General features: G+C 36.0%; 1 protein-coding gene across 1 annotated transcript in view; it reads left to right on the top strand.

Moving 5' to 3' along the window:
* Positions 1-23,023, top strand: part of rnf121 (ring finger protein 121) — a 95,939-nt gene that overhangs the window by 14,187 nt on the left and 58,729 nt on the right. Inside the window, exon 2 of the mRNA XM_051093325.1 lies at positions 4,806-4,843. Within this exon, the coding sequence (XP_050949282.1) occupies positions 4,806-4,843 (38 nt within the window). The remainder of the gene's footprint in view (positions 1-4,805; positions 4,844-23,023) is intronic.

Below are 23,023 nucleotides of genomic sequence, written 5' to 3'. Positions count from 1 at the left end.
GTGGTGTCATCTGCAAACTTCAGAAGTTTGACAGAGGGGTCTTTAGAGGTGCGGTCATTTGTATAGAGGGAGAAGAGCAGTGGGGAGAGAATGCAGCCCTGGGGAGCTCCAGTGCTGATGGTGTGGGTGCCGGATGTGAGTTTTCCCAGCCTCACTAGCTGCTGCCTGTCTGTCAGGAAGCTGGTGATCCACTGACAGATGGAGGTGGGTACAGAGAGCTGTGACAGCGGATATAATGCACCATTCACTTGCTTCTGGAGGACACATAAGTCTTTTTTCTCTCCTCTACACTTAATACATTACATAATACATTTAACAAAGAATAGACATGTCTGTGTGCGTATATGCCGCTCTTTTCACATCCGATATGCAAACACTGCTGCTCCTCCCCTGTTATGCTGTTTTGTTGTCATGCCATCATGTGACTCAGCGGCTCCAAGCGCAACTGGATACTTTTGGCTACAGCGAGAGAGGATCGGTAGAAATTCGCTACTGTGGCAACAACTTATCCAATGCAAAAGTAAGCTTTTTTTTTTGTGAATGTGCAAGGCTTCTGCTTCATTAGGAAGGGAAATCATGAATAAAAAAAATTAGAAAAGTGCAATAAATGCTAAAATTATTTGTGCTGTCCACAAAATAATTTTATAAGACAATACATTAAAATTAACCAGACCCATTAAATGTACAGAATTTGGCCTTTTTCTCCATATAATGGACGTCATTGGTGCACCTAATTTTTGTATGAAAATGTAGTTTAAATGCAGCTTCAAAGGGCTCTAAACGATCCCAGCCAAGGAAGAAGAGTCTTATCTAGCAAAACAGATCTGTCATTTTTTTCGGAAAAAAAAAATTTGTTTACTTTTTAAGCACAAAAGCTTGTGTAGCACAGGCTCTGGGATGCGTGTTCATGTACTATTGAATCACGTCGGAAGGTCACATGGACGTAGGCGAAACTACAGACCCAGTGTTTACAAAGTGAACATGGAAGTGATTAAGATAGTGCAAGTAAGTCAAACGCTGTTTACAAACAAAAAGGTACGATGTCGGATGATTCTGAAGTTGTAGGAGAAAATAACATGGAGTTTTTTGACATACTCTACCTTTTTGAGCCGGAGTACACAGACGATGAACTTGTGGTGATTCGAAGACGTGATTCGTAGTAATGATGGGAAGTTCGGATCATTTTACAGACTCTGACCTTTGAGTTTCTTTCAGCAAAATGAACGAATATTTTTTGAGTCATTTAGTTCATTTTAGCAAAATCAGCATCACGTAACAGCCCCATAAGATGAACGAACAACTCAAAAAACCTGAAGACTAATAGGATGTTGCGCATGCGCGACTGAACGAATCACTCCCCAAGACTATTGTTCTTCCCAAGTCACACTGAAGATTCGTTTAAAATGAATGAATCGTTCAAGAACATGCATCCCAGAGCCTGTGCTACACAAGCTATTGTGCTTAAAAAGTATACAATTTTTTAAAAAATTTTGCAGACAGCAGACAGATACAGCAAGATAAGTATCGAAGATGTAGAAGCTGCTCTTGCCAGTCTTAAGGCTTTACCAGCTGAGAGCAGGGCACTTTGAATATCCACTTCTGAAGTCAGACTGGTTGCTATCCAGGTGGTTATTCTGTGTGAGAAAGAGTTTGGAGACATCCGAGAGTGGAGAGAAGGATGTGAGCCAGTGTATGTTTGCTGGATAAAAGGTGTTTGACAAAAAGAAAACTTTTGGAAAAACTGATATATGTACTTTGCATGAATATTCGTACCCTTAACTTTGTGCTTATTTGAAGTACCTTTACAGCCTCAAGTCTTTCTCTGTATGATGTGACTAGCTTTGCACATCTGTATTTGCAGGGCTCCAGACAAAAAAAATCAATTCAGGAGCCACTGGGTCCTATGAGAAACAAAATTAGGCACCAAATAATTTTTTTAGGGGCCACAGAATAAACGTGTCAATTAGTTAATCAATTGTGTAGATGTCCTGGGAACGAAACATCTTTTCTAACTTAAGAACTATATACATTCACAAAGAATTGTTTATTAAACAGAATCTGTGTATTCCGTATTTATTCTTTGAATTTCATTATGTTCGTTAAGTTGATACTTTGTTTATTAAAAAGTAACAAAGCATTATTGCGATTACTGGATGGCAAGTACGCTACAAATAATATGATGTTCACACATTGACAAAACATAGTATTATAAACTAAGGATATTGATAAGAACAATCCATAGTATCGATTATAAACTAGAATTGTTAATGATATTGTTAGTGTCCACACAGCTGACAGCTTTACCTGCTGTCCTTTGTTCAAGTTGTACATGAAACAGACACTGCTTTTCCGCACTTTCACTTATCATGTCTCTGTCATTTTAACCTCTCTTATGCTGCACAATGGAGCTGCTTTCAGCAGTTGTGTCATCAATGCTGAAGACAGGCAAAGATGAGAACTGTTTGAAACACTTTTTTTCCTCTAAAACTTTGATCGTCTCACAGACATTTTCAGTTTTCTCCAGAAATACTTGATTGGGTTCAGGCTCTGGCTGGGTTCAGGCTCATATGATATAAATATGAGGGGAAAAAAAATTTAATCTTGAATTTTAGTTGCATCTACTGTAACTGCATTCTATAGGCTATGTCACACAGTCAGTTGTTGCTTTGCATCATGTTAGTTACCAATCAACTGTATGAAATGTAAGATGAGCTACGTATGTCTTAGGTGGGTGTGTTAAATGCAGTTATTTTTACTGTGTTTTTCTTTCATCACTAAATTAAATTGACTTGTTAAATTGGCAGCCCTGATATATATTTCTTGTCAAAATCAGTAGGAATGTTCTATGTAGTTGTGTTGATAGAGGGAAACAAGCTATAATTCTACTTTCAACATGATTTGTTCTTCAGACATTCCCCTTTATGTATCAGCTGTATACAAAGTGGTTCACATTTGGTTTTCAACCACTGAAAATGGGTAATATTTAACTGGACATGGAGATGTATTGAGACACCAATCTCTCTGGTATTGAACAATACAGGGCCTTGAAAATGAAAATTTCAAAAGAACAATTTAAGAATTTGAATCTAAATTTGTATTGGGATAAATTTGTTTTGGGGGATGACGGTACCCAACGGTATTTTTTTCTGTACTTAACTCTCTGTATAATAACAAAATCATTTATTTCAGTGAAAAAAAAAGAGTCCAAATGTCTCAATTTCAACATTTTGAACAATAGGGCCCTACAATCTTTTTTTTTTTTTTTTCCCCATATTTTTTTTTTTTTTTTTTTTTTCAAATCAAATGAAGACATTAATGATTTATTTATTTTTAATCAAATGAAAATTACACCCTTTTATTTTTTGGCAAACAAACAGGTTTACTGTTAAAACTAATTCATGGAAGAAAATGTGTGTGAATATTCTTTTTAAAAAAGTTTTAATAATATTAATAAAATACTTTTTTCTACAATCAAGTGGTTAATCTGGTTGTAATATTTATTTTTATCATTTAATCGTTTTATTGAAATTGGCCAGAAATAGAAATATATAAAGTAGTACATTATACTGTACACAAGTAAAACAAGAGTAATATATTTCTGTTACACGTTAAACCGTACTTTTATTTTGACAGGTTGCCGTGGAGTTTCTCTGTATATTCACTATGCAGTATGATATGATGCTAGTTTTCTCAAATGAAACGGTAAAATTCACATGAAGTGACTCCCACAGCAGCTCTGGATAAGAAGTTCATGTGTTCATGTCGTCATATAATGAGACGCAGAGGCCGAAAATCACCGCGAGCCTCACGTGTGCTTTAGTATTTGTGTAGTAAACAAACCAGTGTTTCCGCCGTTCATACTTACAGAGCCAAGCGGAACATGCCGGATTTATATCTAAACAGTCTTTTTGCGTTTTAATGTTCACAAAAATTAGTCCATATCACGATTCGAATTAAGTGACAGACCCAATTTTGATTTATTCATCCAAAAATGGACGAATTCCGTGGCATTCCGCGCTATAGAGTAAATTCCGGTTTTATGAATGGACTCCGCGATCCCGTCCGCGTTTTCGCGGAGGAGAAATTGTACACGCGCGTCCATGTAGAGACAGAAATGACATGCCGTCGTGTAAATAAGATAAGATCATTTAGTTTGTTTAATAAAAGAACACGGCACATACCTGTTCTTTAGGAAAGGTAACCTCATATGACTTTTGTTGTGATCTAGCACTTTATAGAAAATAAAATTAACTTGACCTTCAAGGGGGACAGGGGTGCCTTTGGGGGACCGCCCCCCTAATATAATGGCAGGGGAAACACTGAAATGTGTTAAATACAGTTTAACAGTTTACTCTTGGAGCCATATTGAGATTCTGTTTTCTCTGGAACTAAACCATTTAGGGCCTTAAAAATGGAGATAGCAAAATAAAAGTTTGATGAGACCAAAGATCTAAAAGGACATTGGGATATATTTAATTACTCTTTTTTTTTTTTTTTTTTTTCCCATTTTTGAAGTGCCACCAATTGGCATATAATAAACAAAGATTGCTAAAGTTAAAATATTTTATTAATACATTTACCCATCTCTGTGTAAAAACAACAATGATACTGCCATCTTTCTGAAGTCGGTTTTTACCTCCCCTGTAATTCGGTTCCAATTTAGGTCTAAATTATCATTCTGCATTTGACTTTGAGAACATATGTTGTAATTTAGAGATCTCATTAAATATTTAAAATAGTAACTGTCTTACTGCAAAAGAAAATGTTGCTGTAACCTATTGCTAAAATTATTCATGTTTCAACAGATTGGTCTGTCGGAGCTCTCACCAGAGGAGAAGTGGAGGTCTGTATCTTTCTTTATTATGAATTTAAGTGATTCCCCAGCCACCAAGCTGCATATTACCTGCCATTAATTTTCACTTAAATTTTTTTCATTTTGTCAAGTGTTTAGTTATTTTGCCCAGAGAAAAATATTGGGATTATGCAACAGACATGCAATTTATTGTCTCCATGCACAATTATAGGTCAATGAATAATGTCCATTAATTGTGTGGGGCACACACATTCGTTTAACATGTGGCATCATTAAACTAACGAAAACTAACCTTTCCATTATGAGGTGATATTTGACTTCTTGATTTGTAATTTTTTTTTCTAACCTTATTAAATGTATGTCATCTTTTATGTCAAATTCATACATTTATTCAGTCAGTGTGCAGCGGCTTAGTGGCTTTATTTATAATTATTTACGATGACAAAATAGAGCAAAATCAGACGACAATGTTTATAACTTTCTGTAGTCTATTGACTAATGGTTTAAGGCCATTTCGCGATTTCAAGCATCATACAGTAACCAGCAACAACCACCCCTTCCTCTTTTCGTTGAAGACATGCAATGCGAATTTTCAAAATCCAGTGTGCATGTATTATGGCCAATTACAAAAGTCAGCATTGTGCAACTAACCATAGACACACAAATGTCCTGCAACATTTTTATTATTATATATTTCACTGTTTATGTGTGGAACTTGGATTGCTTTTGTAGGCTATTGGATGGATATAATTAAGAAGTCCCTGGAACTGTAACACCGTGCCCCCTCAAAAAAATCACTCCCCAGACACCGCCTATACACCCATTCCTAGTAGAGGTCTTCACGGGTCCAAAAATTCGTACCCGAACCCGAAGAGACCCGTAAATTTGTTGCACGGAACCGACCCGGACCCGTTTTTAATTTGAAAGTGGGACCCGAACCCGTGCAGACCCGAGAAATGCCTTAAATTTACTACCCGGACCCGACGGTTATTCGTAAATTCGACCCGAACCCGGCTGGGAAGACAGTGACCTGACTGCACCCGGTCGGCACATATTACACAGCAAAATGCTAACAAGTCAGTAAACAAGTTGCGAAAAAACTTTTTGTCTTACCTACTGTTAGTAGCCAAGACTGTGATAAATCCTCCTTGACACTAACATTTTCGTCCATGTTAGGCTGTTCCTCTCTCTTGCCGAGTGAAAGAATCTTCTTAATTTATATATTATTGCAGCTTGGAGCATTTTTTTTTCTCTCTCTCAAAAAGCGCACAGAACAAGAAGTGCGTTACACTTTACTGGGTGAGCAGTGGTGTAGTGGTGTCTGGAGAAGTATACTCTTAATTTATTCAAGGTATTGTTTTCGTTATAATGTACTGATTCAAATTAGTCATCAACAATTAATTATCATGTTACCACTTTGAGTTACATGCTCTCGCGCATGCAGGCGGCATTTGCTGTCACGAAGCAGGACGAAGCGGGCGCGGGCGCAATCATATTTCAAAGGAAGCCGGCGCCACGGTCTTGCTTTTATTGAGTATTTGCATTTATTCACGTGCAATTGGATAAGATATTATATGGTCGACTGTCATGATTTTGGCTAATGCAAGATACTACTGAATGATGCGCATCAGAGTGGATTTAGAAGTGGGTTGCACAAAGCCGACTGCACTGCACCATCGTGCGTGTTCAATAGGTGCGTCTCTTCTTCAGTAAAAGAAAACAATGCAAAACATATGCTTAAAGCGCCACCTAGTTAATCTTATGAAGCTTAAAGGAGGAATTCACATGAGACAGCTTGATACCGTCCGCTTGCAGTACTAGCGTTAACTTCGCGTCACGCATGTTTTTTTCCCCACCTTATTTCCCGCTCACACTTTTCTCGTCCTAATTTTACAAGTTGCAAGTTACAAAACAAGTGCTGACCGACACTGATCACTGGCGGGTGCGGTGTTCTCCGATCGATTCGGGTATTACACACAAATGTTAAACAGACCCGGGACCCGAGGTAATAGATTGGGACCCGACCCGGACCCGACTGACCATTTAAAATATAGACCCGAACCTGTACGGGTCCCGGGTCCTCGGGTCTCAGGTCCTCGGGTCTCGGGTCCTCCGTGAAGACCTCTAATTCCTAGCCCTGTAGTCAAAACTTTTGCTGTTATGTGGTATATGTGGCCAATTAACAGATGTTTGTACAATTTAAAGGAGAAGTCCACTTCCAAAACAAAGATTCACATATAATGTACTCACCCACTTGTCATCCAAGATTTTCAATGTCTTTCTTTCTTCAGTCATAAAGAAATTATGGTTTTTGAGGAAAACATTTCAGCATTTTTCTTCATATAATCGTGGCTATGGTGCCATGATTTTGAACTTCCAAAATGCGGTTTAAATGCGGCTTCAAACGATCCCAAAATGGGGTTGTGAACAATCACAGCCAAGAAAGAAGGGTCTTATCTAGCGTAACGATTGGTTATTTTCATAAAAATAATACAATTTATATACTTTTTAATGTCAAATGCTCGTCTTGTCTTACTCTGCCTGGACTGTTTTCTGGTTCATGACAGTTAGGGTATGTCGAAAATGCTGTTTTTACCTTTTTTGTTAAGGGTGTTTGATCTTTTTTGCATGTTCACTTTGCAAAGACTGGGTTGGTACTTCTGCGATTGGAGTTTTTCGACATACCCTAACTGTCTTGAGGCAGAATACAGAGTTCAGGGGGAGCAAGGCAAGACAAGCGTTTGAGATTAAAAGTATTTAAATTGTATTTTTTTTTATGAAAATAACCAATCGTTTCGCTAGATAAGACCCTTCTTCCTCGACTGGGATCGTTTACAACCTCATTTGGGATCATTTGAAGCCACATTTAAACTGCATTTCGGAAGTTCAAAATAGAAAAATGTAGAAATGTCTTCCTCGAAAACTATAATTTCTTTACAACTAAAGAAAGAAAGACATGAACATCTTGGATGACAAGGGGTTGAGTACATTATATGTGAATCTTTGTTTTGGAAGTGGACTTCTCCTTTAACGGACATAATTAACTCTTTCCTCTGCAGCGTTAAAAAAAAAAATGCCAGCCAGTGTTGATAATTTTCTCTACATTTTCATGACCCCCAGAATATTTTGTAGTATGAATGTTTAAACATGTAATACATCAAAATAAAGAACACGGCCTCTACTTTTAAACAAAAAAAAGTGTTTTATTGTAGCTTTAACCCTCTGGTTGTGTTCAGATTCCTTTCACACTTGTGGTGTTCCCGGTCAAAAATGACCGGACTCCAAACAATTGCTTATAAATCTGTCATTATGCTATATTATCACTAAAGGTTGGATTCATTCTTTTTGTCAACTTGTTTTCTTTCCTTTAGGACTGGTTTTGTGTTTCTGTTTGCATCCGATTAATCATAGGCCTCATTTGTCTGAGAGAAGATACCTCGTATTTTGAGTGGAAAAAATATTTTTTATTAATAATTTTCACAATATTAGATAAAAAATGATAAAAATGTGCATTGTTTCTCAGACTAATGTGCTTGAATGTGTTATCAGGAAGTTTGCTTTTAAATGCTTTTTTTTTTTTTTTTTTTTTTTCACAAAATTGCAAAAAGTCACACTTGTGGTGTTCCCAGTCAAAAATGACTGGACTCTAAACAATTGCTTATAAATCTCTCATTATGCTATACTATCACTAAATATTGGATTCAATCTTTTTGTCAGCTTGTTTCCTTTTATTTAGGACTGGTTTTGTGTTTCTATTTGCATCGGATTAATCGTAGGCCTCGTTTATCCTGGCGATAATATAGCATATTTAGAGATTTGTAAGCAGTTGTTTGGAGTCTGGTCATTTTTGACCGGGAACACCACAAGTGTGACTTTTTGCAATTTTGTAAAAAATAAAAGCATTTAAAAGAAAACTTCCTGACTAAACATTAAAGCACATTAGTGGGAGAAACCGTGCAAATTTTTATCATTATTTATCTCATATTGTGAAAATTATTCAGAAAAATATTTTTTTTCACTCAAAAAACAAGGTACCTTCTCTCAGAAAAATAAGGCCTACAATTAATATTGCAATAGAAACACAAAACCAGTCCTAAATGAAAGAAAACAAGTTAACAAAAAGATTGAATCCAGTATTTGGTGATAATATAGCATAATGACTGATTTATAAGCAATTGTTTGTCCGTCATTTTTGATCGGGAACACCACAAGTGTGACTTTTTGCAATTTTGTACAAAATAAAAACATTTAAAAGCAAACTTCCTAAAAATAAAAGCACACTAGTGTGAGAAACAGTGCAAATTTTCATAATTTTTTTTTTATCTCATATTGTGAAAATTATTCATAAAATTTTTTTTTTCACTCAAAAAATGAGATACCTTCTCTCAGACAAATAATATAGCATAATCACAGATTTATAAGCAGTTGGAACACCACAAGTATAACTAAGTGAAATAAAACCCACAAAAAATTACAAAAATTCGGAAAGAAAATTCTGAGAAGTACCTATACCCTGTGTGAACAAAGTCAGTAAGTTTAAGTCCAATGCGATAATGTTAACTAGTATTTTTGCGAAAAAGTAAATCTTTTCTGGGTCAATTTGACCCGGACATAACCAGAGGGTTAAGTGTTTAAGTATGTATCATTTTTTTATCAACACTTAAATGTATGTGTATATATATATACAGGGGTTGGACAATGAAACTGAAACACTGGCCATATAGGGATGCACCGAAATTTCGGCCGCCGAAAATTTTCGGCCGAAATAGCATTATCGGTTTCGGCCGAAACGTAAGAAAGCGCCGAAAATAAAAGCCGAAATTGTCGCCACGCCTTCTCCCATCCTCCCGTCTAGTTCGCGCTGTCATTACGCATCAAACACGGAGTATGTCGGCGGTTTGGAAGCACTTCAAAGTTTCAGATGAGGACAGCAAAGTTGCAATATGCAACATTTGCTCTGCAAAAGTTTCAAGAGGGGGTTCAACAGCAAAGACATTTTCGACTACACCACCTTAAGTCAAGACACGCAATTGAATTTGAGAAATACCGTCAAACAACGTTGGTTAAAACTAAGCCAACTAGCACACCAACACCCTCGGTTGCCACAGTTTTCGAAAAAATTAAGAAATTTGCAAATGACAGTGCTAAAGCACGTGACATAACAGAGAAAGTAATGGAATTCATTGCTTTAGATGACCAGCCGTTTTCAGTCGTGGAGGACATCGGATTTCGTAGGCTAATACACCACATTGAGCCGCGTTACACACTGCCAAGCAGACGGTATTTTGCAGAGACCTCTCTACCTGAAATGTATGACCGTGTTGCAAAACATGTTCATGAGCTCATGACCACAGATATCTCTGCTCTAAGTTTTACCACAGACATATGGAGCTCTGACGTTAGTCCAACTAGCATGCTCAGTTTGACAGCGCAGTGGATAAACGCGGAGTTCAAATTGCAAAACATTCTGCTTCATGCACAGGAGTTTGTCGGCTCACACACTGCAGCAGCAATATCCGATGCTTTGGCTAACATGTTTGAAACTTGGAACATAGACAAGTCTAAAGTGCATGTGATTGTGAGAGATAATGCACGGAACATGATAAAGGCTATGTATGACAGTGGATTAAAGAGCATACCTTGCATGGCACACACGCTGCAGTTGGCTGTGAATGAGGGAGTGCTTAGTCAGCGCAGCATATCAGAAATCACAGCAACTGGGAGAAAAATTGTGGGACATTTTAAGCATTCTCCGCTTGCTTATTCCAGACTACAAGATTTGCAAAAACAGTTTGGGATGCCAACAAAACGACTACAGCAAGATGTGGCCACTCGCTGGAACAGTACATACTATATGTTGCAAGGATTACTTGAACAGAAGCGGGTTTTAGCTGCATACATGACAGATCACGACCTGCCAGCAACTTTGAGTGCACATCAGTGGATGTTGGTGGAAAACATTGTCTCTCTTCTCGCCCCGTTCGAACAGTTAACCAAGGAAATAAGCTCAGCTCAAGCGTCTGTTGCTGAAGTTATTCCACTGATCGCAGCACTGAAGCGCCTGCTTGGAAAAGAGGCGGAAACAGATCATGGCGTAAAAACAGCTAAAAAAACTCTACTGGAGGCTGTTAACAAACGCTTCCAAGACATTGAGTCCAACCCTCTTTACGGCATTGCAACAATATTAGATCCACGCTTTAAAGACCATTACTTTGACGATGAGAAAAGGCAGGATGTACGCGAAATGGTGCAAACATAGCTTACGGCTCTTGAAACCTCTGGTGAAGCACAAGCCGCGACGGGGAGAACAGAGCAAACTGTGCCTGAGAAACGGTCACGTACAAGTGATGAGGCGCACATTCCTTCGCTTTCTGATATGTTTGACGAAATTTTACAGGAAAGCGTCCCAACCCACAGCGGTGTAAGAGCAAGCGCAGCCTCACAACAAGTAGCAACCTATCTAGCTGAACTACCCATTGGCAGAAGTGACAATCCACTTGACTACTGGCGCGCGAACAAAGATCGCTTTCCTTTGCTTGCATGGACTGCGCGCAAGTACTTATCTGCCCCAAGCACCAGCACAGACAGTGAGAGATTATTCAGTGCAGCATCTCATGTTCTTGATGAGAAGAGAAATCGTCTCTCCAGCCAGAAAGCTGAACAACTTTTGTTCATAAAGAGAAATCTGCCACTTTTGCTAAAATAAAAGCAGCCTAATTTGATGTTGTTTACAGTTAAAGGTTTGATTTATTTATTCTGTTATTGCAATGTTGTTTTGCACAGGTAATGCAGGTAATATTTTGCACAATTCGTAAAGGCACTAAAAGCTAGCACAGACTGAGTGATTTTATTCAGTGCAGTATGTTCTTCATGAGAAGAGGAACTGTGTCTTCAGCCAGAAAACTGAAAAACTTTTGTTCATAAAGATAAACCTGCTTCTTTTGCTTAAATTAAAAGCAGACCAATTTAGTGTGTATAGTTATGTTGTTTACAGTAAGAGGTTGGATTTATTTATTTTTCTTCTGTTTGTGCACTGTTGTTTGGTACAGTAATTTAAAATTGAAGTAAAAAAGCAGCTAGCATTTTTTTTGCACAATTTTGTTACAGAAAGAAATTTTATTTAGTTTTGTTATTGTTAAACAGCCTTATTACTGTTATTTATTATCAATAAAAGTTTGATTGCTTAATTAATTTGTAGTTTTTTTAATACAAACAAAAAGAAAATATTTTAAACATGTTTTTTAATGAAGCCATTTTTGGTTTCGGTATCGGTTTTCGGCCAAGTGCATCCAAAATTTTCGGTTTCGTTTTCGGCCCAGAATTTTCATTTCGGTGCATCCCTAGCCAATATAGTGTTGGAGGTTTCATGGCTATATTTATGCAGCCTGGTGGCCAGTCTTTACTGATCGCACATTCCACCAATAAGAGCAGAGTGTGAAGGTTGACTATGTGCACCCAATAGCTCAAACATTGTACCCTGAAGGTGGTGCCGTGTATTAGGATGATAATGCACCAATACACACAGCAAGACTGGTGACAAGAGTGATTTGATGAACATGAAAGTAAAGTTAAACATCTCCCATGGCCTGCACAGTCACCAGATCTGAATATTATTGAGCCACTTTGGGGTGTTTTGGAGGAGCGAGTCAGGAAATGTTTTCATACAGCAACAACACATAGTGACCTGGCCACTGTTCTGCAAAAGGAATGGCTCAAAATCCTTCTGGCTACTGTGCAGGACTTGTATTTGTCATTCCCAAGATGAAATAATGCTGTATTGGCTGCAAAAGGAGGCCAAACACCATACTAATTGTGGTCTAAACCCAGGTGTTTCAGTTTCACTGTCCAACCCCTGTATATATATATATATATATATATATATATATATGTATGTGTGTGTGTGTGTGTGTATATATGTATGTATTTGGACACTGATAGATATAGATTTAAAGGGGTCCTATTATGCTCTTTTACAAAGTCTTGATTTTGTTTTGGGGGTGTACTAGAACATGCTTTTATGTTTGATGGTTTAAAAAAAGCATTATTTTTCACACAATTTACATTATTATAATACTTTTCTTCCCAGCCTGGCACAAATGCCTCAGTTAGTACTGGGTTTGATGAAGGCCCACCCTCCAAAAAACAAAATGTGTACATGCATAGTTTCATTGCCTGAAACCAGCTCCAGCATAAGGCTAAAAGCAGCCTACTGTTTTTAATGAGTTAATTTGTATAACTTGGCAACAATTGAATGAAAACTTTGTTACTAATTATAATGCTTACATTTCCATAGTTATTCAAAAAGCAGCTACAGAAAATGAGCAAAGAACATCATCACTGATTAGCCTATAGTCTAGAGCAAGTTTATGCATTTTTTTTAAAACACTCGCGTTATAAGTGATGTTATCTACACTGTATGATGAGTAAATCTCTTACCACACATTCACACGTCTGCAGCGCGGCTCCGATAGGCCACTGGAGATGATCACGGTCACCCTAGTCAACGTTTGTGTTCACATCAGCCGCACTTCCGTATGTGTTTCGACCACCTATACTGCACACGTCTATGGCGCGGTTCCGACACGGCCACCGGAGATGATCGCGGTCACTCTAGTCAATGCTTGTGTTTATACCTGCCGCCCCGTGGCTCGTTGAAGCATCCCAGAAATGTCTCTCCACGCTGCATTGCTAAAGTTAGGCTAATTCTCCACCTCAGGGTTGCCAGGTTTTCACAACAAAACCCGCCCAATTGCTATTCAAAACTAGCCCAACTGTGTTTCGAGGGAGGGTTCCCCCAATAAAAAAAAAAAGTCCCAGGGGATAAAATTATTATTTTTTTTTTTTTGTCGGGGTTCCCCTGGTAAGTTCGCATTTCAGGGGCTAACTATCATGTTATTGGGGTAGATTGATCCTGCGGACATCAAAAACTCTCAAAAAATTCAAAAGACTCTCTACACGGCACAGTTAATCTCTTATTTACATTGCATCTATACTTTGTTATAATGAGAGAATTCACGAGCTTCCAGAACTCAGGACTGAACTTAGCAAGTGGATTCTGACACACAAAATGCCTCTGATTGGTCATTGCATTCCAGAAATCAACAGATATGTATGTGATTGGCTACCATGTTCAACACTTCTAAAACAGAGCGCAAACACACATACACGTTGTATTCTGCCATGAGGCGGCTGGCACTTACTTTCATTTTGTTGTTTCCTTATTTAATTAATAAAGTTTGCCGGGTTCTGCTCTTTCTCCCCAAAATTTAAACTTTGTTACATACATATTTTTTAAAAACGAAATATATCCTTTTGGAGTGGACTTTGAGATTTGTAAATTTGTAGATCTTTTTTTTATACCCAAATATACACACCACACACTGACTAAAATGCAAGAAGTAAAAAAGCATAATAGGACCCCTTTAAAATAAAACAATCAAGGTTAAATTGAGGTGCAGACTTTAAGCTTTAATTCAAGCTATCAAAATATTGAGAAAAAAAAAAATTATACACCCCCCATTTTCAGGGACTCAGTCGGGTTGAAATCAGGAGACTGGCTTGGCCTTTGCAGAATATTTTACTTTTTTACCTTTAAAAACTGGGTTGCTTTTGCTGTTTTGGGTCATTGTCCATTTGTACTATGAAGCGCCCCCCCAAAAAACTTTGCTCCATTTGACTAAATCTGGGCAGAGAGTATATCCCTATACACTTCAAAATACTTCCGGCTGCTTCTGTCCTCTGTCACATCATCACTAAATGCCAGAAACCAGTAAGCTATGCATGCTCATGCCATCACACTGCCCCACCATGTTTCACAGATGATGTTGTAGGGCTGTACTATAAATCGAAATGATGTTGCAACAGTCCTGTGATCAGCAGTAAATCTCCATCCAAAGACCATAGGGCCTTTTGTAGCTTGATGAAAAGGTGATATAATATAAAGTGTAGTGTTGTAAATATACATACTTTGAAAGTTTTTTAGATTAATTTTTTTTTTTTTTTTTAAAGATTTATGATGCTAATGACCATTGAAACGCATCTTCACAGTCTTGTGAAAAGTCTATAATGCAATGCCTTTATCACTGCTTAGAATACTGTGAATACTATGCGTGTCTTATTCTGTGTAAAAAGCCACATCATCTCTCTTTTTTTTTTTTATTTATTTGAAACACCTGACTGACGTTATGAAGTGAGTTTGGAGTAAAACATGTAATGCAGCATTTCTATACAGAGTCTTAGTTCACTGAGAAGTCATTATCGCAAACGATTTTGTTCGATTTTATAATCATGCGATTAAATAGTCTGCAATAATGAACGCGATATAGCGTAGCTTTTCAGTGAACTACGGCTCTGTGTACTAAATGCTGCTCCATCTGAAAGCGCTTGCTGGAGTTTTACTGCTGATTACACAACCGGCTTCACTGAAAAAATGCATGACAATTGTCACTGATTAATCGTGCAGCCCTATGATGTTGTATGCTTTGGATCATGAGCTGTTCCAAGCCTTCTCCATACTAAGAAACTATATTAGTACTCTAAGTTATTTCCCATGGCCATGGAGTTGATATGAAATTACACTGAATTTTCGCTGGACAAAAGGATTAGTTGATAGTAATATTATTTCTGTTACAGTTAGTTCTGGCAGCCAATATAAATAAATTGCAATTAATTGCTCTTTTGAGCTATATGGTATTTAATTTTTTTTGCTTAAGGTAAAAGACTGTGTGAACATTAATCACAGCAAATTTGAAGTCTCTGGATCAAGCCCTCTAGCACCATCAACAATATTTGTTTTCCTCTGATTCCTTGGCTCATGTGGAGTCAAATAGCATTTTGATTTTCTGAAAGAAAAAAAAAAAAAACTACTTCTCCTAAACTTTTACAATTTTCACCAAACTAGATTCAGATTATCTTTAGGCCATGACCGTAAAACGTTATGGATTTTGTCTTGATATACCAAACCATTATTATTTAACATATCAACAAAATTTATGGCATGTTGCCAAAATGATTGAGGCTAAATCCCTGCAAGACTTTGGCATATTGGCTCCAAACTTTGTGTACCATTGAACCATATTGAATGCACCACATAAATTTTTATCACAGCATGATTTTGCCTTAACTTATTTTCATTTTGCACAGATCTAAATGTATTGCCACAAATTTACGCTATTCTTTCCTTTTAAAATTTAATTTTAATTGTGACAGCCATAATGTTTTTCTTGTTCAATTATACATGGGCATTTTTTGCCCCATTATCTTAAATTTGTTGGTCACTTTTGTTCATGCTGGTGACATTTGAGCCACATGCCCATGTTTATTTCTAACCCTAATTAGAAAAACAAACTGATAGAAAACTGATTTCAACTTGTAACGTGCGGAGGGAGAAGAGAGGCAAGCAGATCCATACACAAGCTTTTATTACACAATGGCTGAGACATGGTCATACACAGGCTTGGGTCGAACAGTGGCAAACAGGTATATTGAGAGCAAGACACAAGCGTAGTCCAATAAACAGGCGAGAGTCAATAAACGGCGAACGTAATACAGGGGGAAAGGCAAACGGATAATCCACAAAACAGGCGATAAATCCAGATCAGGAGCAAACAGAATCCAAACGACAAGACGAGAGCGAAATCCAAAACAGGCAGGTAATCAGAACAAGACTAAACTAGAACTAGGAACAGGATACAATGACAGAAAACTGGCTCCGTAAAGTGCTATCACCGACAGAGAGATAAACGCACCAATACTGGGCAATCTGAGAAGGAACTGGGTGGGTGTTAAATAGTGTGTGTGTGTGAATGGCTACAGCTGTGTGTGCAATCAGCGCAATGGATGATGGGAAATGTAGTCTGGGGTGACATGCAACAGTCTGTGTAGTGTGATTGTCCATATAATGATAGTGCGACATCTGGCGGTGAGCAGACCGAACAGGATTGATGACACAACTGATTGTAAGTTTAGGCTTAAAAGATTTTATTTTTGTCCTTAATATTCAGTGTTGGGGGGTAACGCATTACAAGTAATGCAAGTCACGTAATAATATTACTTTTTTCAAGTAACTAGTAAAGTAACGCATTACTTTTGAATTTCTAAGAAATATAAAAGAGTTACTTTTTCAAATAAGTAAGGCCAGTTACTTTTTTTCCCCATTTATTGATTGACAGGTCTCCTGTCTGGAAATTGGGAGTAAACATGATGTTACTGTATTCTAGACTAAATGTGAACATGCATTAATTCATCTCACTCACAAAAAACAGATTCAGTATACCTCAAAATGAATAAAAACTAGGGATGTGACGAGATCTCGTGACGAAATCCTTGTAAAACATTTTGCAGTATTTACATTAAAGCTGCACGATTAATCCTTAAAATATGGAGATCTCGATTCAAACACCCACGTGATCTTATTCCTGAATGACAACGATGTAGCTATGTCTATTAGGACTGTTTCACATCGCGAGTGTCAGTGGAGCGTGAGAAGCAGGTTTTGTCGCTGCCCATGTTAATGAATCAGAGGGTCGGGGTAAATGTGGACGCAGAAAGAGCAACACAAACAGTCTTTTCAACCATATTATAATCATTATTTCTGAGTTACAGACATTTAAATAACAGAAGTACTGGGATAAAAGTTTATAGTTTGCGTATAAACAATTATTTTCTACAGTAGCGATCAAAACGAAACTATCTTGTATGTATAGTAACGCTTATCCTCTTCCGCCAGAAGGTGGCGACAATTGCCCGTTTAAAAAAAAGTATGTTATTAAATCATTCATTCGGGAGATTTCAATAGTCAAACAAGTCTTAATGAATTGAGACACTGACTCCTTCACTGAATTTTTTTTTTTTTTGTTGTTGTTGTTGTTGTTGTTTAAATGAATATATGTTTTTAAAAGACTTAAGCAATGAACAGTTTGTCAGAACCACTAGTAAGTTACGTTATTTTGTTTAGCTTTCTAATCTTTTTTTTTTCCAGAATTGTGAGAGAATCGTGAGCTCCGATTTATTAAAAACTGGGATTCTCAATTTATCCAGAATTATGAAGCTCTTGTTTAGATGTTGTTTATTACTGCATATAATTCATTCAAATGGAAGTTTAATTTCATAAAGTTCAAAATGCACCTACATTTTTTGGGATTTTGTCTTTTAAAAGACTATTTTCCCTATATATTTCATCATTGACGATTTCTTAAGAAAAGTTTAAAAATCTCGTCTTGTCCCGTTCTCGTGAACCCAGTCTCGTGTCTCGTCTCATCTCGTGGGATAAGTGTCTCGTCACACCCCTAATAAAAACGCAAACTCAGAATATGACGCAACCCTGCGATAATTAATTATGTTAAGTAAAACATATCCTTTATGTATTTAATCCCATTTTATTAACTAGTGTCTTTGCTGCTGACCTTTGATGCAGTTCAACCATACACTAATAAGAAAAAATTACTTTAGATTAACATTTGTGCTTTTTTATAGCTGAAGAGTGATCTCCTGCATAAATGTACTTTTCTTTCAGCCTGAGGTGAATTTATTTCACTTTTGGTGTAAAAAGGCTTTTACATTAGAATTGTTTTATATTAAAAACAAAGAGGCAAGACCCGCCCAGATTTTTAAAAAAAAGTAACGCAAAAGTAACGTAACACATTACTTTCCATAAAAAGTAATTAAGTAACGTAATTAGCTACTTTTTCAGGGAGTAACGGAAAATTGTAATGCATTGCTTTTTAAAAGTAACTTTCCCCAACACTGTTTATAACATTTCACTTTATTTACCGGCATTATTTATAATATTTTTGTGCTTATCTGTGTTTAACTTAAACTAAAAGTAATGTTAATGTAGACCTACATAACGGTAGCCGATCTAAATATGATTTTATAATTTTATGCTATATAGACCTACCTCATTACCCTCCACTGGATGTATAATGAGCGTTAATAAGCTACATTTTGTTATTTTATAATCCTTAGTCATACTTCTGTGGATATTTTGGTGAAAGTAACTTAAAAGTAGTGTAACGCATTACAATTCAGAGACAGTAATATTGTAATGTAACTAATTACTTTTAAAAGACAGTAACTAGTAATATATAATGTATTACATTTTGGAAGTAACTTGCCCAACACTGTTAATATTACAACCTTCATTTTTCAGTTGAAATGGATTATAGATTAGAATTTACTGTTAGCTCTCTGAGCATCAACAATTCATGAAACTAAGCAAGATTCCTCACTCAAAATTGCTTGTTCTCCATACATAAAAAGTAGTAAGGGAGTAAAGGATGTGTTGGCAGAATTTTATGAAACCCATCAGAATGTCCTGTTGTCTACAGTATGTGTATCAAGTTTTGTTAAGCTTTGTCTTATGATTGGCTGATAGGGATGGCTCGATTACCATAATTTTGGCTTCTGTATGATACCAGAATGTTGGGGTGGGCGATATGACAATTTTTGATCGTGACCGATAAAAATGTCTCAATATACTGTACAACTCGACATATGTTCACATCAGTGTTAACTCAGCGGTAGAGTTACACTCACAGGACACTGCACTTATTCACATTCATAAAAGTATGTTATTTTCTTTAAAGCCCTGCCGGTTAAACATTTCATAAGTGTGCGGTTCCAGCACATGTACACTTGAAGCGCACACTAAAATCCTGTCAAAATATGCCTAATTACTGACTAAAGTTATGTATCGTGACTGATTGTGCTAATACTGTTAAAACACACTAGGTTAACATTTACATTACAAACAGTTGCTTATGTCTAAAGTGAAAGTGAACAATTGAGTGAAAAATGAATGCCTGCCTGTATATTAGATGCGTGCGGCTCATAAAGGGACAGCAGACTAATTGTACTAAACATGGTGCCGCTTGTCATTAAAGGGATAGTTCATTCAAAAATTATAATGCTGTTATTATTTACTCATATGTTATCCCAAACATGTATTAATTTCTTCCTTGTGCTAAATGCAAAAAAAAAAAAAAAAAAAAAAGATTTTGAAGAATGTGGGTAACCAAACAGTAGCTGGTCTACATTGAATTCAGTAATAGAAATTATCAAATAATGTAGGTAACGTTCAAAAGAAACTCATTCAGGTTTAAAACAACCTGACAGTGATTAAATGATATATAGTATATATGGTATAAAAATAAAACTACGATGGAATTGACAGACAGATGACAGAATTTTCATTTTTGGGTGAACTATTCTTTTAAAGTTATTAAAACAACAAAACACAAAGAGAAAAATCACTCACTGCTCCTGACTGATGAACTTTAATACAGTTGCTTTAATAAGAAACATGTACAATTGATGTATATAGTGTATAAGTATAAAGTGTTTCACTTTTATATTAGTTAATTCAACTTCTTGAATGCTACATGTTAAATACACCTACTGTACCTAAAACAAAAATAAAGCACTGTTTGATTTATTTGTATTATGCTTATTTGTAATGTGTATCTTTGTTCTTATTTTTTAATAACAAAGATAAAATAATGACAGATTTTTAATTGAAAACAATTTAGTAAGTAATGTTATCATACTAAACATGTATTAGTTCATTTATCATTTATAACTAATTATTGACCTAGATTAATAAGTGCTGTAATACTGTTAGGTCAGCTTCCAAATGAATTTTAGCAAAGGTTGCTTTACTGAAAAGCAGTGGTTCTCAAAGTTTTTATACCAAGTACCACCTTGAAATATATTTGGCTCTCCAAGTGCCCCCATAATGACCAACATTAAAATACAGTAGCGTAGTAGGCCTTTACTATTCAGCTACATCTCTGCACAGTTAAAATACAAGGCAGTTTTATTCCTAATAAGAATATGTGTTGTTGTCAGCCACTTTAACATTGTAAATACACAGTTTGAACATTGACACTGCACAGTGCTTACAAACAGGTAAATAAAAACTTAAAATTAAATTAAAATGTGTTGTACCTAAAACTTAAATAAAAATGGTAGTGTACATAAATGTACAAAAAAAACCTTTATTTAAATAAAGATTAAATTAAAATGTATTGTTTTAACATGGATTTATATTTAATTTAGTGATTACTCTGCATACCATTTGGTTGCGTTAACCGAAAATTGTTTTTATCAGTGACCGAAAAATCTGAAGTTTTGTAAATTGAAGCTGTAATTCCCACCCCTGTCCAGTTGGTGGCGAGTCCACAGTTAGTGGCAGCAGAGCACTAGATCCAGAACAAAAACGAAACTGTCACGAATGTTTTCCAATGCGTTTGATTGCGCACAGGCGAGTACACAGAAGCTACAACGATCTATCACGCCACATTAAAGAGCACCAAAACGGTATTTATTGCTTGAATTTCATAATGAGTTGAACAGAATTTGAAATCAGAGACTTTGTTTCATATCAAAAGTAACACAAAGCCTAGCCTATTGCTATTTATTGGAAGGAAGAAACACTATGAAACTGAAAACAGCATAGACCAAAAGATTGATTGGGATTTAGGAATCAATATTGGTTCATTTAAAATGAGAACCTAATAAAATAGAGAAATATATATATATATTTTTTTTAATTATTTATTTTATTTTATTTTATTTTTTGTTGTTGTTTGTTTACCCAGCTGATCAGTTGTGAATAAAAGTTAATTAAAACAAAATTTCCGAATGATGCACTCACCTGTCAATCTCTAAATTCGCATTAAAGATCAGGATGAGCAAATGAAAAATGACAAATGCTTGGCAAGATTTGATGTGTTGCCTCCTGTGGCAACACATGATTTATAGCAAAGCTTGCATACAGGTGCAGTAAGGTAGGCTTGTTTACCTTTATCAACTGTTTTGTACGCAAAATAATGCCATATTTCACTTATACTGTTGTCTTTATTTATTACTTTCGAGTGCATTGGGGTTTCATCTGCATGTTAATCCATCGCGCTGTTCTGTTGTCACGTTTACCTGTTTCACAGCAATTTGGGAACAGCAGCGTATAAAATACAGAATTGATCAAAATGATAATGTTGAACCGTTTGAAATAAAATATATACTGGTATTTTTCCAGTACCAGTATCCCGCACATCCCTACTGGCTGATTACATATCTGTATTAACAAGCAGCTGAACAAGTGTACTTAATAAAGTGGCCAGTGAGCATATCTTCGTAATGCTTCAGCAGATCAATTATTTTTTCTTTGATAATGTTTTGTCAGTAGTGTCTGGGGACGAAGTGTGTTAAGTTTCACGCAAATTAAACGGTAACCCAAAAGGTGTCTGAAAAAATAATTTTGATTGTAGCTTTTATGTTTATAGAGTTATAGACCAAATTGCAAATTGCCTTATTATTCCACCACCTAGTGTCAGATGCATGTGTGTTTCTGCACCTGAGTATTGGTGTTTGTTAAGGACTAGGGGTCGACCGATATGTGTTTTTCAGGGCCGATTCCGATACTGATTATTACAAATCAAGTAGACCGATTTTGAACTGATATACACTACCGTTCAAAAGTTTGGGGTCAGTAAGACTTGTAATAGTCTTTAAAGAAGTCTCTTATGCTCATCAAGGCTGCATTTATTTGATTAAAAATATAGAAAAAAAACAGTAATATTGCAAAATGTTTTTACAATATAAAATAATGTTTTTTATTTTAACATACTTTAAAATAGAATTTATTCCTGTGATGAAAATTTTTATCAGCTGTTACTCCAGTCTTAAGTGTCACATGATCCTTCAGAAATCATTCTAATATGCAGATTTATTATTAGAATGATTAATGTTGGATAATATCAACAGTTGTGCTGCCAAATATTTTTTGGAACCTGTGATTTTTTTTTTTTTTTTTTTTTTTTTTTTTTTTTTTCAGGATTCTTTTATGAATAACAAGTTTAAAAAGTACAGAGTTTATTCGAAATATAAATATTTTATAACAATGTAAATTATTTATTATTAACTTTTAATAAACTTTTAATTATTAACTTAATACATCCTTGGTGAATAAAAGTATTAATTTCTTTAAAAAAAAAAAAAAAAGAAACAATAAAAATGTACTGACCCCAAACTTTTGAACGGTAGTGTATGTTTGGTATAAAAATTAAAATTAATGTCAAAATTAAGAATAGCAAGGGCTCTGACAAAAACTGCCTTCCCTGGTATTGGTTGAGTGTAGTACTCCCACACTGCACTTCTTACTCTTGTCATCCTTTGTTCATCCATATACAATAAGGGTAATATATAGAGAGA

The sequence above is a fragment of the Labeo rohita genome, chromosome 21 (assembly GCF_022985175.1).
Source record: "Labeo rohita strain BAU-BD-2019 chromosome 21, IGBB_LRoh.1.0, whole genome shotgun sequence".
In the NCBI taxonomy this organism is placed as follows: domain Eukaryota; kingdom Metazoa; phylum Chordata; class Actinopteri; order Cypriniformes; family Cyprinidae; genus Labeo; species Labeo rohita.
Note: the sequence above shows the minus strand (reverse complement) of the source record. Positions and strands in the feature narration are given on the sequence as shown.